The sequence below is a fragment of the Triturus cristatus genome, chromosome 4_1, assembly GCF_964204655.1.
Source record: "Triturus cristatus chromosome 4_1, aTriCri1.1, whole genome shotgun sequence".
NCBI classification, from domain to species: Eukaryota; Metazoa; Chordata; class Amphibia; order Caudata; family Salamandridae; genus Triturus; species Triturus cristatus.
Genome location: NC_140585.1, coordinates 971,104,076 through 971,128,466, shown reverse-complemented (window position 1 = coordinate 971,128,466; position 24,391 = coordinate 971,104,076). Strand labels below are relative to the sequence as shown.

Sequence of the window (24,391 nt, the reverse complement as noted above, 5' to 3'; positions counted from 1 at the left end):
GCTACTCAGTCTGTTGACCGATCCCCCGATACGTCTGCCCCTTCGGGAGGATCTTCTGTCGCAGCAGCAGGGGACGGTCCTCCACCCGAACCTGTCCAGCCTCCACCTCCATGCGTGGAGATTGAGCGGCGGCAGTTGATGCCATTTGACTTGCCTCCTGAAGTCTGTGATATCATTCTGGCAGCCAGGCGTCCCTCCACAAAGTCGGTATACGCCTGCCGGTGGAACAAATTTGTGGCATGGTGCACAGCAAAGGCTGTGGATCCCCTTTCCGCCCCTCTTTCTGAGGTTCTCCTCTTCCTTCTTTCTCTGGCCCGGCAGGGCTCTGCCCTGGGCACCCTGAAAGGTTATCTTGCTGCCATCTCCGCCTTCTTGCGGCTTCCTGATCAGCCTTCTCTTTTCAAGTCCCCTGTGGTTACACGCTTTCTCAAAGGCATTACACACACGTTCCCTCCTGCCCCTTTTGTAATGCCTCAGTGGGACTTGAATCTGGTTTTGACATTCCTGATGTGCGCTCCCTTCGAGCCTCTTCACAATTGCCCTCTTCGTCTTCTAACTCTAAAGACTGCTTTTCTGGTAGCCATCACCTCGGCTAGACGGGTGAGTGAGCTCCAGGCTTTATCTTCAAAGCCTCCTTTTCTATCTGTTCATCCGGACAAGGTTGTCCTTCGGCCTCGTCCCTCTTTTCTTCCTAAAGTGGTGACTCCATTTCACCTTGGGCAGTCTGTCACCTTGCCCACCTTCTTTCCGCCTCCGCATCCTTCCAAAGAGGAAGAGAGGCTCCACCGTCTGGACCCAAAACGTGCGCTCTCCTTCTATCTGGACCGCACAAAACAGTTCCGGGTGGACGACCAGCTTTTTGTTGGGTACGTGGGCGCTAAGAAGGGGAAAGCTGTGCACAAACGAACCATCTCTCGGTGGGTCGTTTTGTGTATAAAAATCTGCTATTCCTTGGCTAAAAAGGACCCTCCTGTTGGGCTGCGCGCCCATTCTACTCGGGCCACGGCGGCTACTACTGCCTTGGGACGGGGAGTCCCTTTGCAGGACATCTGTCAGGCGGCGACGTGGGCTTCTCTACACACGTTTGCCAGGCATTATTGCCTTGACAGCCAAGTCCGGAGGGATGGCTTCTTTGGCCGTTCTGTCCTCCAGGACTTTCTGGTGTGATCTTGGTTCGCAGACCCACCACCGGGGATGGTATTGCTTGGGTATCTATTCTAAGGTGAGGAATCTAACTAACGTGTTTCTTTCAGATGAACAAGTTACTAACCTTCGGTAACGATGTATCTGTAAGAAACATTAGTTAGTTAGATTCCTCACCGACCCTCCCATCCTCCCCGTTCTGCGAACTGACATCTAGGGTTAAGGTTGTCCTTTCAGGCCCCTAGATTTTATTTTTGGCACCAGTGTCGGTCTTTGCATGGCTCTGCGTTCCTGGCGCGGAAGGCTATGTACAAGAACTGACGTCAGCGCGCGAGGGCGGCGTCTAAGTACTCCGACGACGTCATCCCGGCGCACGACGCCGACGACGGACGCGGAGCCGCAGACGACGCCTAGCGACGCGCAAGGGGTATTGCTGACGAAAAATCTTCCGGATCCAGTCTGACGCCTGGGGATATTCTAAGGTGAGGAATCTAACTAACTAATGTTTCTTACAGATACATCGTTACCGAAGGTTAGTAACTTGTTCTTCTATGCCTGTAACTTTATTGATGGGTTTCAAGTGTGTTTATCACTGTCAAAAGCATTATGTTAATTCTTGTGCTTTGTTATTTATTTTTCACACTGGGTGTGTTGATATGCATATTGTGTTCTGTGTATACTGTGTATATATTGCTGTCAATCTGTCCGTGTGCCTCGAAGGCACGGAAAAAAGGGGCGGAACTGACTTCATCACGCCGATGAGGTCTTCTTATGGAGCCGGTCACGTCAGCGGAGTCGCGAGCGGAGCCGTGTCTCTGTGACGTCGTCTTCGACCACATCGGCGTGGACTGCTACAAAAGTTTCCGAACGTTGCTGGCGCAGGGGATATTCACAAGGTGAGGAATCCACAGGCAGATACTGTATCCACCAGAAAAAGCGTTACCGAAGGTAAGTAACTTGTTCTTTTCTGCCATAACGTGGCTCACCCCATGTCTTGGTATTCCATAGTGCTGATTTAACAGTGCTGCTGAAGCACATTATGGTGGGTCTTGAGAGGTTGAGAGCAGCTGTATAAACCTTTATTGAAGCCAAAAAAACAGTGGTCAGCCTCTATAAAACCAGTATAATTTATCACCAGTATTGTTGCAACACTGCAAAATTAGAAGCTGGGCTTTAAGTAACTGATGGTGGCATCAGTATCCATAAATATGTCTTTGGGACTTCAGTTTGAGGAGACGGATGGTCATAAGACACATCTGCTTCCATCAACAGTAAATTTGCCATGCTTGTTTATGTAATAAAACATTTATATTTAAAGAAGGGTAGCTCGATCAAGTACACAATCAGTTTACTCTATAGTTCAAGCAATTCTTTTTTACCAGACATGACATAAAGGCTTTAAAAATATTTGAGCTGGGCAGTGTTCACTTTATCGTTCATTGTTTGGCCGTCTTATCTCAACTACTCAATCACTGACATGCATGGAATTTAATTTAATTAGGCAGTCTTTGGCAGAGGGAGGACAGTTTTTAAAAACGTGTTGTCACCTCAGACTCTGTACCACAGTTTGTAAAAGGCATGATCTGGCACAAAATATTTTATAAATTGCAGGATACGCAGTCAACATTGTCAGTTATTTCAACCGTACAGTGGCAAAAGCAGAAGTAGGAGTTTAAAAGAGACAGTGAGGACTAAGGGCCTAACGTAGATATTAGAGTATGTTATTTACTCTGTCAGAGCTACAAAGTTAAATACTCCATCTTCCTCAAGGAGTAACCATTCCTGTCATTGTACTAAAAGTTTTAAAAGTTTGATCGACGGCTCTGTCAACATGATTGTATCATCCGCCAAACTTTAAACATGGGTTGTCTGCTATGGGGTGAGGTCCTTTTGCAGTTTTCACTGTCTCTTACTGCCAGGTTTTACCCAGTGGTGACAGATAATGAAAACTGGCCATTCAGCCACCCACTCTAAATGGGGCAGGTGATTGAATGGCCATCCTGCAAGGGTCCTTTCTCCGTCGGGCCATCAGCAGGGTAGTATGTCAATGAAGAGGCAGAGTTGTCTTCGCCGCTGACATACGCAAGATCCACTCATCTATAAATCAAGCGGGCGGACCTTCAGTTTGGCGTAGAGGGTACGCCACCTTTGCAATGGAGCACCTTCTCTACCAAATGCTAAATCAGTCCCCGAATTATTTTAAACGTTGTGAGCTTGATCTTCAACAATTTTCTGTTAAGAACAATCTGACACAATGATGACATTTTATATTTAAGGGTTATCACAGACATACTTGCATGCTCCTATTTTGTATAAGATTTCCTAAGCCCCTTTAGGTGAGATAGGGGCAGCATGGAAGAAATCGATGTAGGGCAGGTACGTGGGCACAGTGTATGGTAATAATAATGAATTTCTGGTTCACAAGTCCTATTCAAGTATAGAAAGTGCATGGTATTTAAATAAGCTAGAGATCAGCTTTTCTCAAATCACAGTTTTAGTGTGTTTTGCAACACCTGCAGTTATTTCATTTAAAGGATTATCTGTCTATGTATTCAACTATTTAGGATCTCATGAATACAATGGAAGGCCATAATATGTTGAAATTGAACATGCATTTTATATTTTTATTAAGATGAACTTGATGTTTTTATTGTATTGATTTTAAATGTAAATACTTAATCTCTCCTTACTTTTTCAATGTTTAATTTTTATTATTTTAGCACATTAATGAGCTATCCATGAAACTTGATGTTGATGATGTCCTGTGTAAAGCAGAAGCAATTTGTTTGCAAGTGATGAAATGCAAGGTAAAGTATGAACATGTTTGTTTCTAGGAGTAAATATGAAGTGGGGATTTACTGCAGTGTGTACATTTTTTGTTCATGACATCATACATAACACCATGACACATCACCAATGTCACCATCTTTTTTGTGTCTTCCTATAGCCCAAAAAGTCAAAAGCAAAGCTACAAAGAATGCCCCACAGCAGCTCCCAACCGACATACCTCATTACTTTTAATTGTAAATGACACATTGTGAAGGTATCCACCTTCGACCATCCGCGTTGGTGCTGAACCTGAACCGACAAAAGAGAATCAAACGTAAATAATCGGACGACCTTGCAATCACAGAGATCCCAATTACCAAACACTGGACAGGGCTAGTCATAGGGACCTGGAGTTTTCAGTAGTCACAATCTCACATTCATTGTTTAACCATAGCTGTTATGGTCATGCTTCGGCACTCAATATCCTTCCCACATTCCAATTCTGCGCTTTCTGCACTCACTATCCCCTCTGCATTTCAGTCCTGCGCTCTTATCAATCGAGCCACATTTAAACCCAAATAAAGAAGTAACTGATAATCCTTGCCCAGACATAGTACATGTTAGGACCAGTAATGCAGTCAAAGCAATATCTGCTGAGAGAGCCCTATTCAATTACACCATAATATCCCTCCAAAATATCTGCAGTGAAAGCCATCCACTAACCATGTGAGGATAAGTGACCCTAACCTCTCAACGTGTATAACAGAAAATATGGTCTACCCCACAGTCAAACCCTCTAGGGTTATAGTCCTCCAAATGAATGGAATACAGTTATTAATATTTGGCTGCTCTGCATCCTTTCTTAACAAACTCGTAGTCTCCCTAAAGGTCCTCCTTCATTCTTCCATGTAGAGACAATTGGCATAGACCAGTCTCTCTCCAGAGAATCTTCAGACTTTCACAAAATCTACACCCAGAGCATGTTTCGTTAAGATCTTGTACCAAATAGTTGGCTTGATAGAACGAACCCCAGATAGGAACTAAATCAAAAAACGTTTTAAACTATAAAAGTGTAAAACACGGATAATGCTTCGTATAGATTTCCTGAAATGAGCATAAATTTGCATCCATAAGAACAGAGACACCATTTTCTTAGGAGTGAGCTCAAGATTAGTGGGTACATATCTTAATTTCCAGCCCATAATTAGTTGCAGGAGAACCATGGAATTTCCGAATGCTACGTCCCACAATGTATGACAGAGCTCCTCAACTATTTTAGCTGCCCCTACTTGAAAACAATTGGTGGTTAAGATTTTAACAAAAATCCTATTGTGGGTATCTTATGGCACAGCGTAGTCCAAACATTGGCAATGCCAGGAGGTCTCGCCGTATAGTGAAATGTGTGTAAATAGTAGTAAAGAGCAGTCTTAGGATAGAGTGCTGTTGTATAGAGTATAGTGATGAGCAGTATAGATTTGTAATGATAGATGAGATTTTTCGTTTTTTTCTTTGTTCTTGCATTTGTGAAAGTGAGAGCTCTTGGCGTTGTACATTATATTTTTTATTAGATGAGTTTAGAGGGCTAAGAATGAGGAATTACCACTGGGAAGATAGCGACAGCTGCAGCAGTGTCTAGGGGAATTAGAATGAGGAATTACCACTGGGACTGGAGAAGCCGCTGCAGCACTGTCTAGAGGACTAAGAATGAGGAATTACCACTGTGACCAGAGAAGCACCTAACAGCATTGGCTAGAGGACTAAGAATTGGGAATTACCACTGGGACCAGACAAGCACCATGTCTTGCAGAGGAGTGCATGTGTCCTGCTTGTCTTGACGTGAAAAAAAACCCCACAGGTGTGAAATAAAGGGTCAGAATGCCTGGTGATGGCAGAATAACGCACGAGGTGGAATCCAGACTACATATCCTTGGTATCCGGCAATCATGCCATTCGTGGGTGCCGTCTGCTGGCTTTGAGAAAAGTTTCGGGCACCAGCATCTTATGAAGTGACAGCTGTGTGCAAAGAGTCAAACACTTTAACACACAAAACAGAAAAGCACAAACACGCAAACGTAGAATGATACGCATTCAAGAAAACACACAAACAGATTAAAGCACAACTCTAAAAAAACAGAATCTCACACAAACACATAAAAAAACACGGACTTCAATGCGGACATACTGAAATTTACTATTAAGTCACAGGTACACAAAATATAGAGAATTCCACAAGGAAACGCAAAGAGGCTCTTTACACACAAACAAAAACATAAATACAATAGAAGCAGACACCACCACAACATGAACTTCCTGAAATATGCAAAGAAACATAAAAACAAGGCACTATAAACAGCGATGAGGCAGTCTCTTCGCTTCATTAAAAACATGCAGAGTACACATGTAAAACATGCACAGTAAGGCATGTGTGCTTGTGTTGCACGGTCAGAATTATTTTTAGTTTTTGTTTTGGCACAGCAGTCATAGCCCTGCTTAACTGAAAGAAACAGATGAGGCCTGGACTTGCAGAACAAACTGTACAACAGAACAAATGTGTGCTTGTACAGTGGCATGGGGCTTCCCTAGACAGGACTGTTGTTTTGATGAGTTATTCAATTTATCGAATACTACAGAGAAGCAACCCTGGTTTAATTAGCTGTCAGTTTCAGCACAGTTTAATGATGACAATAAAAAGGGTGTCACTTGGAACGATTGCTATATCGGTGCTTCCCATCACAGTGCTCCGAAACCTATTCCATTGCTCACTAAATAACATGAAAAGTGCATTTGTACAGTGCCTTTCTTTATAGTTCTTCTATAGAAGGACTTTAACCCTCGGCCTGCCGCCTGCAGTCTTGAGCCCACAGTAATGAACCCTCTCAGTGCATGGCTACCAAGGCTTCAGAATGCTTATGTATGACATTTCCGTAATGTCAGTGAAATTATGAGTGACATTCGATGACTGACTGACACTTTCCAGCAAGCAAAATCAAGCATTGAAGACGAGGGAAACCTATCTATCTATCTATCTATCTATCTATCTATCTATCTATCTATCTATCTATCTATCTATCTATCTATCTATATATCTATCTATATATCTATATATATATATATATATATATATATATATATATATATATATATATATATGTTCGAGGCATATGAGCTGCTGCAGTCACATTATTGCATTAGATCGCCGCCTAGTGTTGGGTCCGGATGTTGCACGTTGTTGTCTTGGAAGAGTCTTCGAGATCTCACGAGATAGGTGACTCCTCCCCTGGACTACAGTGCGCATGGACAGCTCCTCCATCGTCAGATTATTTTTTTCCTCCATCGGGTTCGGATGTACTTCTGTGACGCTAACTTCGACTCCGAAGTTTTCAACTTTCTTCACAGCAAATCAAAGTATCTCGACGGGATTGCTCTCCGGTCGATACCCTACAACTTTACAAGACTTTATTTCTCATATTTCCATCGACGCAGGCCTATCGACGCCACTCGGGCCTCGGGCCCATGGAAAGGACCCCCTTCAAAAAATGCCCCCAGTGTGGTGCTAAATACCCACACACGGATCATCACCCGGTGTGCAACAGATGCCTATCTCCGGAGCATAAAGAAGAAGACTGCTCAGCCTGCGCACTCTTCCATTCCAAAAAGACAATCAGGAACCGAAGGGCCCATCGACAAGCAGCAGCACCGGCACCGGACGATATCTTCGACGACCCCTCGGATGCCGAGGACTCGGACGATCTACAGCTCGTCACAGTCTAAGAATCGGACTCCGATGACCCAATCCCAGCGGGGCAGCACGTGAGTACCGATGCCACTGTCCCAATCACCCCACATAAGGCTCCGGTCAAGACATCGCCACAAGGCCTTCGTCACGATCAAAACATCCTTCGGAAGCCCCACCCTCGGGCCCGGCTCCGAAGATAATAGAAAAGCCTTCCGGTAGCTCAGGACCGAGCAAACAGTATCTCCCTACACCCAAAATGCCTTCGGCGCCGAGAAAAACACATACTGCACCAACTCCGGCGCCGAAAGACTCGACCGTTCCCAAAAACGTCGAGCCGAAGCATCTCGAGTCGAAAACGGTCGATCCCAAGAAAAATATAGACCCGAAAAAGTTAATCGACCCGAAAAAGACTAACAACTCCAAAAAGGTCACCGAGCCTAAAAAACAGATCGAACCCAAGAAAACGGTCGATCCGAAAAAGGACGTCTAAGTCAAGAAAGCTCCCGAACCGAACAAAAACAAGGTTCCCGAGCCAAACAAGTCGAAGCAGAAGCCTACAAAGCCTTCGACTCCCGGTAAAAAACACCAAAACTCTTCGGTGCCGAAACCACCAAATACAGAGGAGGAGCTGTTTTTTCCGGATCCTGTCGATCCAAAACAGAAATGAATCATCATAGACCCTAACACAGGTCATGTGGTGCTCCACAAGAGGAAAATTCATCCTGCCTTACCCTCTCCTATTCCTCTAAAAAGGAAGGACATTGCTACTTCTCCTATTAGGCCTGTTACCCCTCCTCCTCTCTCTCCTATTCTGCCTTATGTGCCATACACACCCCCCATGCCTCCACAGCCTGTTGGGGACCCAGATGAGGACATAGATCATGATCCACAAGACCCTTATGAAGATCCTGATGACACAAATCCCAACCTGGACACATGGGGAGACCCATATTCACCAGACAATAACACACCTCTTCTAGACCCCACACCATACCCTTCAAAACCATCCCCTCCTGACGACACAATTGCATTCCATCAGTTAGTAGACAGGGCTGCTAGTTTCCACGGGGTAGATATGCATGCTGACCCTCTGGAAGAGGATTTCTTGCTGGACACCTTCCCAACCACAGAAAGAAGTGTTCGCACTTTACCCATGCTCCAAGGGGTTTTAAAACATGCACCAGAAATATTCAAAGACCCCATTAGGGCTAGAATACTCAACCCTAGACTGGAAAAGAAATATAGAGCAGCACCCTCCGACCCTACATACATCAAGGGTCAACTACAGCTGGACTCTTTAGTAGTCGCCAATGCACGAAAAAGGGCGAACTCACAAACCACTGGCGATGCTGCACCACCAGAAAGAGTCCAAACTACTGGAGGCATCAGGGAAAAGGGTGGCTTCACAAGCAGCCAACACCTGGAGGATAGCTAACACACAAGCATTGTTAGCTAGATATGACCGGGCACACTATGACAAACTAGAGGAGCTGCTACAACATCTCCCTGACCCATATAAACAACAGGCAAATGATCTTATCCAAGAAGGAAAGTTCATCACTAATGCCTCGATAAAGTGTGCTCTAGATGCAGCTGACACAGCCTCTAGAACAGTCAATACAAGCGTAATGTTAAGAAGACACGCATGGCTTCGCATATCAGGTTTCAAACCTGAGGTGCAAACCACTATTCTCAATCAACCCCTTAACCAAGATTTCCTGTTCGGCCTGAAACAGATGTCCTACTAGACAAAATGAAAAAGGACACTGACACCGCTAAATCTATGGGTGCACTGCAGTCTTATCAATCCAAACGTTCCTTTCGTAGATCCTCCTACAGAGGTACAGGGAGAGGGAATAATACACAAACCTCTCAACCTTTCCAAACTACCTCTCAAAACACATTTCACAAAGGCAGAGGAGGATATAGAGGAAACCATACTAAAGGCAGAGGTAGAGGTAACAACAACAACCGTACCTCCACCACTCCCAAACAGTGACCTCTTACACCTGCCTCCAGACCACTTAACACCAGAGGCAGATTATCACAGTTCATACCTGTCTGGGAATCCATCACAACAGACAGGTGGGTGAAGCAAATTATCCATTCTGGTTACTGTCTGGAACTTACATCTACCCCGCCCAACATACCACCCAAACACAGACCAATGTCAGACGAACATACCATACTATTGCAACAGGAGGTCTTAGCAATGCTACAAAAGCACACTGTAGAACCAGTTCCCCTGCAGCAACAAGGAAAGGGAGTTTACTCTCTCTATTTCCTAATCCCCCAAAAAGACGGCTCCCTCAGGCCCATTCTCGACCTTCGTCCCCTCAATCCCTATATACACTCCGATCATTTTCACATGATCACACTCCAACAAGTACTACCACTACTACAGCAAGGCGATTTTCTCGCCACGCTAGATCTGAAAGCCTCATATTTTCACAAACCCATTCATCCCGCACACAGGAAATACCTCAGATTTGTAGTGCAGGGACAGCACTACCAATTCAAAGTCCTACCCTTCGGGGTAACAACAGCACCAAGGGTGTTCACAAAATGCTTAGCAGTAGTGGCAGCACATCTAAGGAGACAACATATTTATGTGTTTCCATACCTAGACGATTGGCTGATAAAGGCCAAATCACATCACCAATGTCTGCAGCACACTGTGACCACAATCCATCTATTACACAATCTGGGATTTTCCCTCAACTACCCAAAATCCCATCTACAACCCTCCCATATACAGCAATATCTGGGAGCAACGATAGACTCCACAGTAGCAAAGGCTTACCCAGCTCCAGCCAGGATACAGAACATTCAAGCAATGATCCAAAAATTCCAACCTCAGACTCTTTTGACAGCAAGAGTGTTTATGCAACTCATAGGCATGATGGCATCTTGCATATTCATAGTCCCACATGCTCGGCTACAAATGCGTCCCATACAAGAATGCCTAGCAACACAATGGAACCAGGCTCAAGGGAAACTAAAGGACCTAGTGTTGGTAGACAGTCGTACCCATCGCTCTATGCAGTGGTGGAACACACAAAACCTTTCAAAAGGACGACTGTTCCAAGAGCCAGTTCCACAGGTGGTGTTGACAACGGACTCACAGGGTGGGGAGCCCATCTACTTCAACATACAGTGCAAGGTCTATGGACACCGCACCAAAAAATACACCACATAAACTACCTAGAATTACTGGCAATCTTTCAAGCAATGAAGGCCTTTCAAAAACACATAGCCAACAAAACTGTCCTAGTCCGGACGGACAATATGACAGCAATGTTCTACATACAGAAACAGGGGGGGACACACTCTCTGCAGCTTTCACGTCTAGCGCAAAGGATATGGAGATGGGCCATTCCACAAAACATCCGTCTTCTAGCAGAACATCTCCCAGGAGTGAACAACCAGATTGCAGACCTATTGAGCAGACACAGTCAACAGATCCACGAATGGGAAATTCACCCAGAAGTCCTACTCCCGTTCTTTCAAGCATGGGGACACCCAGACATAGATCTGTTCGCCACAAAAGAAAACACAAAATGCCCATCCTTCGCCGCCAGGTTCCCACACCCGCAGTCGAAGGGCAATGCGATATGGATGAACTGGTCAGGCAAATTTGCATACGCTTTTCCGCCAACCCCACTCATTCCATTAGTGGTACGCAAACTAAAGCAACAAACACGATGATCCTGGTTGCTCCCACATGGGCACGACAACCATGGTACACAACACTCCTAGAACTCTCGATCGTCCCTCATCAACGACTACACCTCTCTCCAAAACAACTCACACAGAACCATGGAGAGATACAACACCCAGACCCCAATCAAATGAACCTAGCAATCTGGCTCCTGAAGTCTTAGAGTTCGGATACCTTAACCTGCCTCCTGATTATATGAATATCATCAAAGAGGCAAGACGTCCCACTACCAGAGCCTGTTACGCAAACAAATGGAAAAGATTTGTTATTTACTGCCAAAATAATCAAATCAATCCACTAGACGCTTCTGTCCAAAACATAATTTGTTATCTGCTACACTTACAAAGGTGTAATCTAGCATATTCATCTATAAGATTACACCTAGCTGCTATTGCAGCATACCTACAGAACAGACAACATGTGTCTCTCTTCCGCATACCACCTATTAAGGCGTTTATGGAAGGGCTCAAAAGAGTAATCCCTCCAAGAGCTCCACCTTCCCCAGTCTGGAATCTTAACATTGTACTTACTAGACTTATGGGTCCACCCTTTGAGCCTCTACATTCTTGTGAATTACAGTTCCTAACATGGAAGGTGGCATTTCTAATAGCAATTACTTCACTCCGAAGAGTAAGTGAATTGCAGGCACTAACAATTCCAGAACCTTTCATGCAAATACACCAAAATAAGGTAGTTCTCAGAACAATCCCTAAATTCCTACCAAAGGTCATAACTAGTTTTCACATTAACCAATCAATTGAGTTACCTGTCTTTTTTCAAAAACCACAGTCAGTACTTGAAAGGGCACTCCACACACTGGATGTCAGAAGGGCTCTACTCTACTACATAGACAGAACTAAACCATTTAGGAAGACAACACAGTTGTTTGTGTCTTTCTGTCAACCTCATAAGGGTAACCCTATCTCAAAGGCAGGGATAGCCAGATGGATAGTTAAGTGCATACAAATATGTTATCAAAAAGCTAATCGCACATTAACTATTCCCCCAAGAGCACATTCCACGCGCAAAATGGGGGCATCCATGGCTTTTCTAGGGAATATCTCCTTGGAACACATTTGTAAGGCAGCTACATGGTCTACCATACATACCTTCACTAAACACTATTGTGTTGATGTGCAAGCCAAACAACAAGCTTCTGTAGGTCAGGCTGTCCTTAAAACACTTTTCCAAACTACTGCAGCTGCCACCGGTAACCACCACTAGAGGAGGAACTGCTATACAGTCTATGCAATAATGTGACTGCAGCAGCTCATATGCCTCGAACGGTAAATGCTACTTACCAGTATGCATCTGTTCTTGGCATGTAGAGCTGCTGCAGTAACATGCACACCCTCCTCCCTGGTGCCGGGCACAGTTGCAGTACTATCTTACTTGGATACATTTACATGGACACCTTCTTTTCTATTACTATCCTCCATCTTTGCCACAATGGCGAAAAAACAATCTGACGATGGAGGAGCTGTCCATGCGCACTGTAGTCCAGGGGAGGAGTCACCTATCTCGTGAGATCTCGAAGACTCTTCCAAGACAACAACGTGCAACATCCGGACCCAACACTAGGCGGCGATCTAATGCAATAATGTGACTGCAGCAGCTCTACATGCCAAGAACAGATGCATACTGGTAAGTAGCATTTACCATATATATATATGAGACATTAAATCATCATTGTTGCCAAGTTTTCAGTGTACTTATGAGCGACATGCAACTGCCAAAGCCAGCAGCAATAATTTAAAAAAGTACTCCTCGACTGGACTCACTGACGGCAAAAATCATTATACCCTGATCGGTCGGTCAACATTCACCCTCCCCTCACCCTCCGTGCCGACCGGCAGTAAGTTCGACTTCAACTATGTTGCGCAGCTCCTGAAAAATAACTGTATACCAAAGACTGCTATACTGAGACTGTGTGTGAACTTCAGCTGTAAATCATAGGGCAGGCAGCTGATGACCCCGCTACAACCTATATTTGATAAATTATTATAAACCAACCACATTTTTATTAGCAGAGAGTAGAGTGATAAAATATATATAATCCAGGGCTCCGACCCACTTAATTTTTTAGGCGAGCAGAGTGGCATTTCAGTTACGGGGCGCCTCATGGTCGCAGCGAAACCCGCGATAACCGTGCTGCTGCTGCCCTGGCTCTAGTCTTTTGCTTGAGACACTGTCCGCAGCAGCTGCTATACAGTAGTGTTCTGAGCTCCACAGCAGCTGCCACGGTCCTTGGGATTGGGTCGAGGTCTATCCAGCGGTCGTGCAGCTAAACACTAATTTTAAAAGTTTGTTTACCGCGTGGTGATGCAAGCACAGCGAAATTGCCACAGCCAGCCTCTTACCACTGCAATCTTATCATGCATTGCATAATGCCATCGCTTCTCCCTCACATCGCCTGCAGCTCATCAGAAACCAGCATGTCCAGCAGTCCTTTCATTCATGAGTGCGCTCCTTGCAGAGGAAGAACCGCCCTCATGGACTCAACCACCCATGTGCACTTGATGAGGATCCACGGGTGTGTCGGAGAGGCTGGGTGGGGCCACCAGATGAACGCAATTTGTTTTCCATGGAAACAGTGTATCCAACTTTCCTAGTCTCCGTAACAACTGATTTCTCAGACCCATGGCAAAAGCAGTAGTGCACACGTTAACCGCTGTGCTTGAGGCTGTTTTTTGGAGCATCTAACATTGTTTCAGCATTTTGTCATACCTATCTAAATGAACAGCAGGGGTCCTTGCGCTGTCTGAGGACACCCAGAAAAAACAAGGAGGAGTGGGAGGGGGTGCAAACATGGAGCGCAGGCTGCAAATAAAAAAACAAAAAAAAACCTGACCTGCAATTGCCAGATGGGAGGTGGGAAGATAGGCCATCACACTCTGTACTGTGTGGCGGCCGACCAAAATGCTCTCTGAGTGAAGTTGCCAGAAACAGAGCTGAACACACAAAGGAGGGGCTTTTACAGAAATGCACCAATAAGAAGCCTAAATCTCTGAATGCCACAGATGGTAACCATTGCAATTAGTGGGTTTGGCAAACCCCAATCAATCACATATCAATCACATAATTTGTTAAGCGCACTACATACCCGGGAGGGTTTCAAGGCGCTGGGGTGGGGGGTTGGGGGGGATGAGCTGTTAATGGTCGAAGAGCCAGGTCTTGAGTTGTCTCCTGAAGGTCAGCAGGTCTTCGGTTTGTCGCAGGTAGAGGGGGAGGGTGTTCCAGGTCTTGGCGGCGCGATGGGAGAAGGATCTGCCTCCGGAAGTAGTTCTCTGGATGCGTGGGACCGTGGCCAGGGCGTGGTCAGCAGAGCGGAGTTTCCTATTGGGTACGTAGAAGGAGAGTCGACTGTTGAGATAGGCTGGGCCGTTATTGTGGAGTGCCTTGTGTGCGTGGATCAGGAGCTTGAAGGAGATTCTTTTGTCAATGGGGAGCCAGTGCAGGTTCCTCAGGTGGGGGGTGATGTGATCGAGGCGCGGGACGTCGAGGATCAGGCGTGCAGAGGCATTCTGGATTCTCTGTAGTCTGTTGATGAGCTTGGACGAGGCTCCGGCGTAGAGGGCGTTTCCGTAGTCAAGTCTGCTGCTGACTAGGGCCTGGGTGACTGTTTTCCTTGTGTTTGTCGGGATCCATCTGAAGATCTTGCGGAGCATGCGGAGGGTGTTGAAACAGGTGGAGGAGACTGCGTTAACTTGTTTGGTCATGGAGAGTTTCGAGTCGAGGATGACTCCCAGGTTGCGTGCGTGGTCGGTGGGGGCCGGGGGGGACCCCAGAGATGTGGGCCACCAAGAGTCGTCCCATGCGGGAGGGTTGGACCCGAGGATGAGGATTTCCGTCTTGTCTGTGTTCAGTTTGAGGCGGCTGTCCTCCATCCAATCGGCGACAGCCTTCATTCCCTGGTGGAGGTTGGATTTGGCAGTGAGGGGGTCCTTGGTGAGGGAGAGGATCAGCTGAGTGTCATCGGTGTAGGAGATTATGTTGAGGTCGTGCTGTCGGGCGATGCGTCCTAGTGGTGCCATGTAGACGTTGAACAGCGTCGGGCTGAGGGAGGATCCTTGATGGACGCCGCAGATGATCTCGGAGGCCTCGGAATGGAACGGGGGGAGGCGGACTCTGAGGTCTGCCGGAGAGGAAGGAGGTGGTCCAGTCCAGGGCCTTGTCTCGGATCCCTGCGTCGTGGAGGCGCGTGCCTCGTGTGCGGTGGCAGACGGTGTCAAAGGCGGCGGAGAGGTCCAGGAGGATCCTGATGTCGTCTGTGGCGGCGATGAGGGCGGTCTCGGTTCTGTGGTTGCTGCGGAATCCTGATTGGGACGGGTCTAGGATGTTGTTGTCTTCGAGGTGCCGGGTGAGCTGGGTGTTCTCAATGACCTTTGCTGGGAACGGAAGCAAGGAGATGGGCCGGAAGTTCTTGAGGTCGCTCGGGTCCGCCTTGGGTTTCTTCAGTAGGGCGTTGATCTCTGCGTGCTTCCAGTTCTCAGGGAAGGTGGCGGTCTCGAAGGAGAGGTTGATGACTTTGTGCAGGTGGGGTGCGATGGACTTGCTGGCTTTGTTGAAGATGTGGTGCGGGAGAGGGTCGGATGGGGAGCCGGAGTGGATTGTTCCCATGGTCTTGATTGTGTCCTCGATGCTTACGTTGGCCCAGGTTGTCAGGGTGGGGTGCGGTGGGTTCAGTGCGGTGTGGTCGGCAGGGGTTGTCCGGGGTCCGAAGCTGTCATGGATGTCGGTGATTTTCCGGTGAAAGAAGGTGGCGAGGGAGTCACACAGGGCTTGCAATGGTGGGATGTCGTTGCTGTTGGAGCTGGGGTTGGATAGTTCCTTCACGATGGTGAAGAGCTCCTTGCTGCTGTGTGTGTTGTTGTCAAGGCGGTCTGTGAAGGAGGTTCTTTTGGCGGTCCTGATGAGGTGGTGGTGGTTGCGGATGGCGTCTTTGTGGGCAATGCGGCTGTCTGGTGTCTTGTCGCTGTGCCATATGTTTTCCAGTTTCCGGCAGGTGCGTTTTGAGTTGAGGAGTTCCGGGGTGAACCAGCTGACTCTTCTGCTGGTGTCTCTGTTGGTGGGGTTTTTCAGCGGAGCGACGGTGTTGGCGCAGTCGTTCATCCAGCGTTCGAGGGCGAGTGCACCTTCATCCGGGCTGGTGGGGTTTGTCGGAGGGTTGAGTGCGAGGCTTGTCTGTAGTTGTTCTTCAGTGATTTTGCCCCGGCGGCAGCGGGGGGTCTGTAGGGTGCGGTGGTGTGTGGGTGGTTTTCGGAAGGAGAAGTAGATGCAGTGGTGGTCTGTCCAGGTGAGTTCGGAAGCGTGGCTGAAGGTGACGTGGGGGCTTGAGGAGAAGATGGCATCAAGCATGTGGCCGGCGATGTGGGTAGGCGTCGTGACGAGCTGTTTCAGTCCGAGGTTGGCGAGATTGTCGATAAGGGTGGAAGAGTTGTTGTTCTCCAGGTGATAGTTCAGGTCTCCAAGGAGGATGTAGTCGGTGGAGGTCAGCGCGTGTGTGCTGATGAGGTCGGCGATGGAGTTGCGGAATTGAGGCCGGGGTCCTGGCGGTCTGTAGACGAGGGTACCTCTTAGGGTGGTCTTTGGGTCCGTGTGGATCTGGAAGTGCATGTGTTCGGCGGTGCTGAGGGTGTCGTTGGTGTTTGTTGAGACCCTGATGATGTTTCTGTGGACGATGGCGATTCGTCCTTCGGCCCTGTTTGAGCGGTCTCTGCGGGTGATCTTGTACCCGTCTGGGATGGCTATGGCGATGTCTGGCGAGGAGGCTTCATTCATCCAGGTCTCGGTCAGGAAGGCGACGTCCGGTGATGTGGTGTCGAGTAGGTCCCAGAGTTCAACGGGGTGTTTGTGTGTGGAGCGGGTGTTGATCAGGATGCATCTAAGCTGGTTGGCTTCCGTTGTGGTGGGCGTCTTGGCGCTTTCACGGCAGGAGAAGCTGCAGTTCCGGCAGGTGAAGGGACCGTGGGTGTGCCTCGGGCGGCCATGCAGCAGGTGTGAGTTCTTCCTGGGTTGAGAGCGATGAGGGTCTTGGCGTCGTAGCGGAGGCGGTCTTCCTGGCTGGTGCGGGGGGCAGGGGATTTGGCGCTGGGCTCGGACGGGCGCAGACGGGCTTGCCTTAGGTGCGCCTTCGGCGCCCCTGCGCTATGGCCGCCATATATGGGAAGGTGGGAAGGGAGGAGCAGCTGGGAGCCAGGAGGCGAGGGACGGGTGTGACGAATGGGCGCGGAGGGGGCGGGGGCGCAGGGGAGGCAGCGGCGGGGACGGGGGACCGGAGAGCGGCGCAGGGCACAGAAGAGGAAAAAATGGCTACAAATCAGGGTCACAGAGGCACAAAAGGCAGCGCGATGGTACGGAGGACGGTGAGGGCTACAGAAAATAAAAGGGGCACAGAGCAAAGCGGCGAGCGGGGAGCACAGAACAGTTACAGTCACAAAAATCAAGGGTCACAGAGGCGCAAAGTCAGCACAAGTGTAAAGAGGACGGCGAGGGGTACAGAAAATAAGAGGGGCACAGAGCAGAGCGGCGAGCGGGGGACAGGGGGCACAGAACAGTTACAGTCACAAAGCAACAGGCAGCAAGCGAGAACAAACGAACCTAAGACCACCACTGGCCACCAGGGATGAGGCGCAGGTGGAAGCCTGCGGGTGGTGGAGGGCCTCGAACACTCCAGCGGGGGTGCAGGCAGAGCTGCAGCGAGGGGAGCGACCTACCAGAAGGTCAAGGGTCGCTCTCCTCACCGCGCAGCGGCCGCCATATATGGGAAGGTAGGGAGGGAGGAGCATCTGGGAGGCGGGAGGCGAGGGATGGGTGTGACGAATGGGCGCGACAAATGGGCGCGGAGGAGACGGGGCCGCAGGGGAGGCAGCGGCGGGGACGGGGGACCGGAGACCCGCGCGGGGCACAGAAGAGGAAAAAAGGCTACAAATCAGGGTCACAGAGGCACAAAGGGCAGCGCGAGGGTACGAAGGACGGCAAGGGGTACATAAAATAAAAGGGGCACAGAGCAAAACGGGGGGGCAGGGGGCACAGAACAGTTAGTCACAAAAACTCAAGGGTCACAGAGGCGCAAAGTCAGCACAAGTGTAAAGAGGACGCCGAGGGGTACAGAAAATAAGAGGGGCACAGAGCAGAGCGGCGAGCGGGGGGGCTGGGGGCACAGAACAGTTAGTCACAAAGCAACAGGCAGCAAGCGAGAACGAACGAACCTAAGGCCACCACTGGACACCAGGGATGAGGCGCAGGTGGAAACCTGCGGGTGGTGGAGGGCCTCGAACACTCCGGCGGCAGCAGCGACAGCGGGGGTGCAGGCGGAGCTGCAGCAGGGGGGAGCGACCTACCAGAAGGTCCCCACAGAAGAGATATAACAAGTCGTTCTGATGGATACTTCTGCCTGTGGATTCCTCACCTTCTGAATACCCCCTGCGCCAGCTTTCCGCGGAAATTCTTTCCTAGCTGTCCCACGTCGACGAGGACGTCATAATAGCACGGCTCCGCTCGCGACTCCGAATGACATAATCAGAGCCATAAGAAGACCTCGTCGGCGTGCTGACGTCAGTTCCCTTTTTTCCGCGCCGTCGATGCGTAACGGTTTTTCTAGGGGCTCTCCATTTTCTGTAGAGAAAACTTTGTGTCCTCAAAGATTTCCAATGGCTACTTCTAGGAAGTCTGGGTTTAAACCCTGCAGAGAGTGTGGCGGTCACATGTCGATCACTGACCCGCATGATGATTGCCTATGGTGCTTATCGTCGGATTACGACGTCGATGAATGCGGAAGCTGCAGGAAGATTAATCCGAAGGCCATTAAGTAGCGTGAGGCTAAGCTGTTTGTTGCCAGAGTCAAGAAGGAGAAGTGGGGTCGTAAAAGAACAAAGTCGTTGTCTTCTCATACTTGAAAGTTAAGAAAACATAAGAAGTCTAAGAGGAGACATCGCTCTCGGCGCTGTTCGTCGAAGGTCAGGGCTGCGAGGCCGCCTTCTCCAGCTAAGCGACTTCGAAGATAGAACTTTGTTTCTCTTTCTCCAACTCATCTCCACGGGTGACGCCGGTTCCATCTCCGGTTCCGAGGTCGCCGGCATCGAAGGGCTCTTCGTCGCATGAAGGTCCTCCAGCTCCTGCTATGTCTCCGACGCCCAGGGAGTCGTCTCCATGCCATGTGGCTTCACCTGTGCGGGCACCGTCCCGGCTCCGCAGGCTCCAGTTCAGCCTCAGGTGGTTCCGCTTGAGGAAGGTACGGATCCATATCCAAGGGAGCGACCCTTGACCCTGTTTTCAGGCAGGTCGCTCCCCCTCGCCGCACAGCTCCACCAGTGAGTCTGTGTGCCCTGCTGCCTGTCCCCGCCGCTGCCGCGGGTTCGAGGCCCCTCCGCCTCGGTAGTCCGGTACTGCCTTAGTTGCTAACTGTTGTTTTGTCTGATTCCTGCCTCATTTGTCTCCTTTTGTTTTTGCCCGTGTATTAATTGTTAACTGTTTTTCTGTCTGATTCTTGTCTCTTTTTGTCCCATTTGGTTTTTGCCTGTGTATTTCTTGTTCCTGGTTCCCTCGTTTTTCCCCCTTCTTCTGTGCCCGCCTTTTATGCCTTCTGTATCCCTACTTCGCCGTTCCCGCCACTGCATCCACTGTGGCCCCGTTCCCCTGTTGCCCATTCGACGACTCGCTCCCGCCTCCCAGCGGCTCCTCCCTCCCACCTCCCCTCATATGGCGGCTGCTACGCGGGCGCGCCTAAGGCAAGCCCGTCTGAGAGACCTGCACTGGCTTCCCGTCAACAAGAGGATCACCTTCAAGCTCCTCACCCACGCACACAAAGCACTCCATGAAACCGGACCAGCATACCTCAACAGACGACTAACCTTCTACACCCCCAACCGCCAGCTCCGCGGCCCTCGCCACCGTCCCCCGCATCCGAAGAGCGACCTCTGGCTGCAGATCGTTCACCCACCTCACCGTCAAGACCTGGGACACCATCCCCATCCTCCTACGGCAGACCCAGGACCTACTAACCTTCAGAAGACTACTCAAGACCTGGCTTTTCGAGCAGTAGCAGCTTTCCCCCCCCCCCCCCCCCCCCCACCCCCAGCACCTTGAGACCCTCACGGGTAATGTTCTGATTGATTGATTGATTGATTGATTGTTCCTGGATCAGACCCTACGCATTTTCTTAATGCAATGTTTGGCATGTTTGCCAGGGCCTGTACTCCATCTGGTGCGCCTTCGGGCCCCGTAGGTCCATTGGCCTTTAACTTGGGTGTGCCTCACCACTATGCTCAAGCACCCTTTGTGCCATTCTTGCCGTAGACTCCGGCTTGGCATTTCCCGGCGCCGAGGTCTTCCTCTCCAGCTCCGCGGACTCCTTCGGCTGTCGAGTCGGCACCGCCTCGAATTCAATCAACACCGAGGTTTGAAGCTGAGGCTCCTCCTTCGACGCCGTTAATGTCCTCACCGGGGCCGCGCTTGGCGTCACCGACGCCGATTCTTAAACAGCGCTCTAGGAGAGAGGTGCAGAGACTCCTTGAGGAGGAGGAATATGCACAGGATCAGGAGGAAGGAGAAATTGTTGAGTCTGTGGACGAGTTTGAGGGCTTTCAGAAGGCCAGTGGATTGGATACTTTTCCCTGAGTATGATCTCTCATCCCCGAAGGCTGGAGCATTACAAGACATTGCTCCTTATCACGTAGTAATAAGGAAGGCAGCTGAATTGATTGATCTGCAACTTCCCTCAGCGGAGGTAAAATTTAATGTCCTTACGGAGGTTCTTAATACAGCTTCTTCAGCCTCTGAACCGCTGCTACGCTTTAATGAGGCCTTAACGGAGCCTATAATGGAAGTTTGGCAGAAGCCCTTATCTGCGCCTCCAGTTTCTCGTTCCATCTCAAGAAGGTACAGGCCTGCTCCTGGGGATCCAGCTTTTCTGTCTTCGCATCCATCACCAGAAAGCTTGGTGGTCCAGGCTTCATGTTCGAAGCAATTTTCTGGTTCTTTCCCTACCATACCTGGTGATTCTAAAAAAAAAATGGAGCAGGCAGCAAAGAAGGTATTCTCTTCTGCGAGTATGGCTCTAAAGTCCACTAATGCAACCTGTCTTCTTGGGAGGTATATCTATGCTTTGATGGATTCAGTCAAGCAGCTAGCTCCAAAGTTGCCTGAAGAGGATCGGAATAATTTCTTGGAGGCCCTTTCTGATTCTCAAGCTGCGGCCTGTCAGGTGATACAATCAGGTCTGGACACTGCTGACTCTGTGATGGGCTCGTGTAATGGGGTCTTCTGTGGCGACAAGAAGACAAGCTTGGCTTAGATCGTCCGGATTTTCTCCTGATGTTCAAGCGACTCTGCTGGATTTGCCCTTTGATGAGTCAAGACTATTTGGTTCAAAGGCTGACTCTGCCTTTCAGCGTTTTAAGGATAGCAGGGCTACTGCAAGGTCTCTTGGCCTCCAGGTGCAGTCCAGGGGATACGGCTACAAGTGGTATCAGGGTTTTGGAAGAGCTGCTTCCTTTCTTGGCAGCCAGCAGACTCAACAGGTCGAGCAGCAGCAGAATCCTTTGTACAAATCGTACAGAGGGAAGAATAAAGGGCGTCTTAGGGGAGCCTCTCGGCAGCAATCCTCCTCCTCCTCCACTTCTCCTCCCGCCACCGTTGGTACTTCAGGAAAGCAGTTCTACATCCCCCATCTTAGAACATGTTGATCCGGTAGGGGGTCGGGTGTCCCACTTTCTACAAGATTGGAAACTGATCACTTCAGATCGTTGGGTTTTAAATCTTGTAGAGAATGGGTACGCCCTCCCTTTTTTAGAGTTCCCTCCTCCTTAGCCTCCTTGCCAGGGTTGGTGTTCAGACTACTTTTGCGGTACAAAAGGGGGTGGTGGTGGACGGAGCATCAGAACCAATCAAACACTCACACCCAGTCAACAGATCTGGGTTTGATCCATCACCGTTCTTTAGCCCACTCTGCCACCCCAGTTCCGACATGGCCATATGCAAATCAGTCTGACCCTGTGCCTCATGGGAACAGTCCAGCCCGAACTGCCAAACCATGCCTTCCCTGGACCGGAAACAAGCTTCCTAGGACCGGTTTCTGGCATTTCAGCCGTCTTCAGCCAGGCTTGCTTGAATCCAGTGGCAAAGTGAGCACGGGACTCACGTCTGAGCATACCCTGCCAACTTATGGCGAACAAAGCGGTACAAAAGGGGGTGGTGGTGGACGGAGCATCAGAACCAATCAAACACTCACACCCAGTCAACAGATCTGGGTTTGATCCATCACCGTTCTTTAGCCCACTCTGCCACCCCAGTTCCGACATGGCCATATGCAAATCAGTCTGACCCTGTGCCTCATGGGAACAGTCCAGCCCGAACTGCCAAACCATGCCTTCCCTGGACCGGAAACAAGCTTCCTAGGACCGGTTTCTGGCATTTCAGCCGTCTTCAGCCAGGCTTGCTTGAATCCAGTGGCAAAGTGAGCAAGGGACTCACGTCTGAGCATACCCTGCCAACTTATGGCGAACAAAGCGGTACAAAAGGGGGTGGTGGTGGACGGAGCATCAGAACCAATCAAACACTCACACCCAGTCAACAGATCTGGGTTTGATCCATCACCGTTCTTTAGCCCACTCTGCCACCCTAGTTCCGACATGGCCATATGCAAATCAGTCTGACCCTGTGCCTCATGGGAACAGTCCAGCCCGAACTGCCAAACCATGCCTTCCCTGGACCGGAAACAAGCTTCCTAGGACCGGTTTCTGGCATTTCAGCCGTCTTCAGCCAGGCTTGCTTGAATCCAGTGGCAAAGTGAGCAAGGGACTCACGTCTGAGCATACCCTGCCAACTTATGGCGAACAAAGCGGTACAAAAGGGGGTGGTGGTGGACGGAGCATCAGAACCAATCAAACACTCACACCCAGTCAACAGATCTGGGTTTGATCCATCACCGTTCTTTAGCCCACTCTGCCACCCCAGTTCCGACATGGCCATATGCAAATCAGTCTGACCCTGTGCCTCATGGGAACAGTCCAGCCCGAACTGCCAAACCATGCCTTCCCTGGACCGGAAACAAGCTTCCTAGGACCGGTTTCTGGCATTTCAGCCGTCTTCAGCCAGGCTTGCTTGAATCCAGTGGCAAAGTGAGCAAGGGACTCACGTCTGAGCATACCCTGCCAACTTATGGCGAACAAAGCGGTACAAAAGGGGGTGGTGGTGGACGGAGCATCAGAACCAATCAAACACTCACACCCAGTCAACAGATCTGGGTTTGATCCATCACCGTTCTTTAGCCCACTCTGCCACCCCAGTTCCGACATGGCCATATGCAAATCAGTCTGACCCTGTGCCTCATGGGAACAGTCCAGCCCGAACTGCCAAACCATGCCTTCCCTGGACCGGAAACAAGCTTCCTAGGACCGGTTTCTGGCATTTCAGCCGTCTTCAGCCAGGCTTGCTTGAATCCAGTGGCAAAGTGAGCAAGGGACTCACGTCTGAGCATACCCTGCCAACTTATGGCGAACAAAGCGGTACAAAAGGGGGTGGTGGTGGACGGAGCATCAGAACCAATCAAACACTCACACCCAGTCAACAGATCTGGGTTTGATCCATCACCGTTCTTTAGCCCACTCTGCCACCCCAGTTCCGACATGGCCATATGCAAATCAGTCTGACCCTGTGCCTCATGGGAACAGTCCAGCCCGAACTGCCAAACCATGCCTTCCCTGGACCGGAAACAAGCTTCCTAGGACCGGTTTCTGGCATTTCAGCCGTCTTCAGCCAGGCTTGCTTGAATCCAGTGGCAAAGTGAGCAAGGGACTCACGTCTGAGCATACCCTGCCAACTTATGGCGAACAAAGCGGTACAAAAGGGGGTGGTGGTGGACGGAGCATCAGAACCAATCAAACACTCACACCCAGTCAACAGATCTGGGTTTGATCCATCACCGTTCTTTAGCCCACTCTGCCACCCCAGTTCCGACATGGCCATATGCAAATCAGTCTGACCCTGTGCCTCATGGGAACAGTCCAGCCCGAACTGCCAAA

At 49.5% G+C, this 24,391-nt stretch overlaps 1 protein-coding gene across 3 annotated transcripts in view; it reads left to right on the top strand.

Moving 5' to 3' along the window:
- TBC1D15 (TBC1 domain family member 15) overlaps positions 1 to 24,391 on the top strand; it is a 611,295-nt gene that overhangs the window by 548,136 nt on the left and 38,768 nt on the right. For all 3 annotated transcript variants that reach the window (XM_085653851.1, XM_085653849.1, XM_085653850.1), the window contains one exon: positions 3,864 to 3,950. In XM_085653851.1, the coding sequence (XP_085509977.1) occupies positions 3,864 to 3,950 (87 nt within the window). The remainder of the gene's footprint in view (positions 1 to 3,863; positions 3,951 to 24,391) is intronic.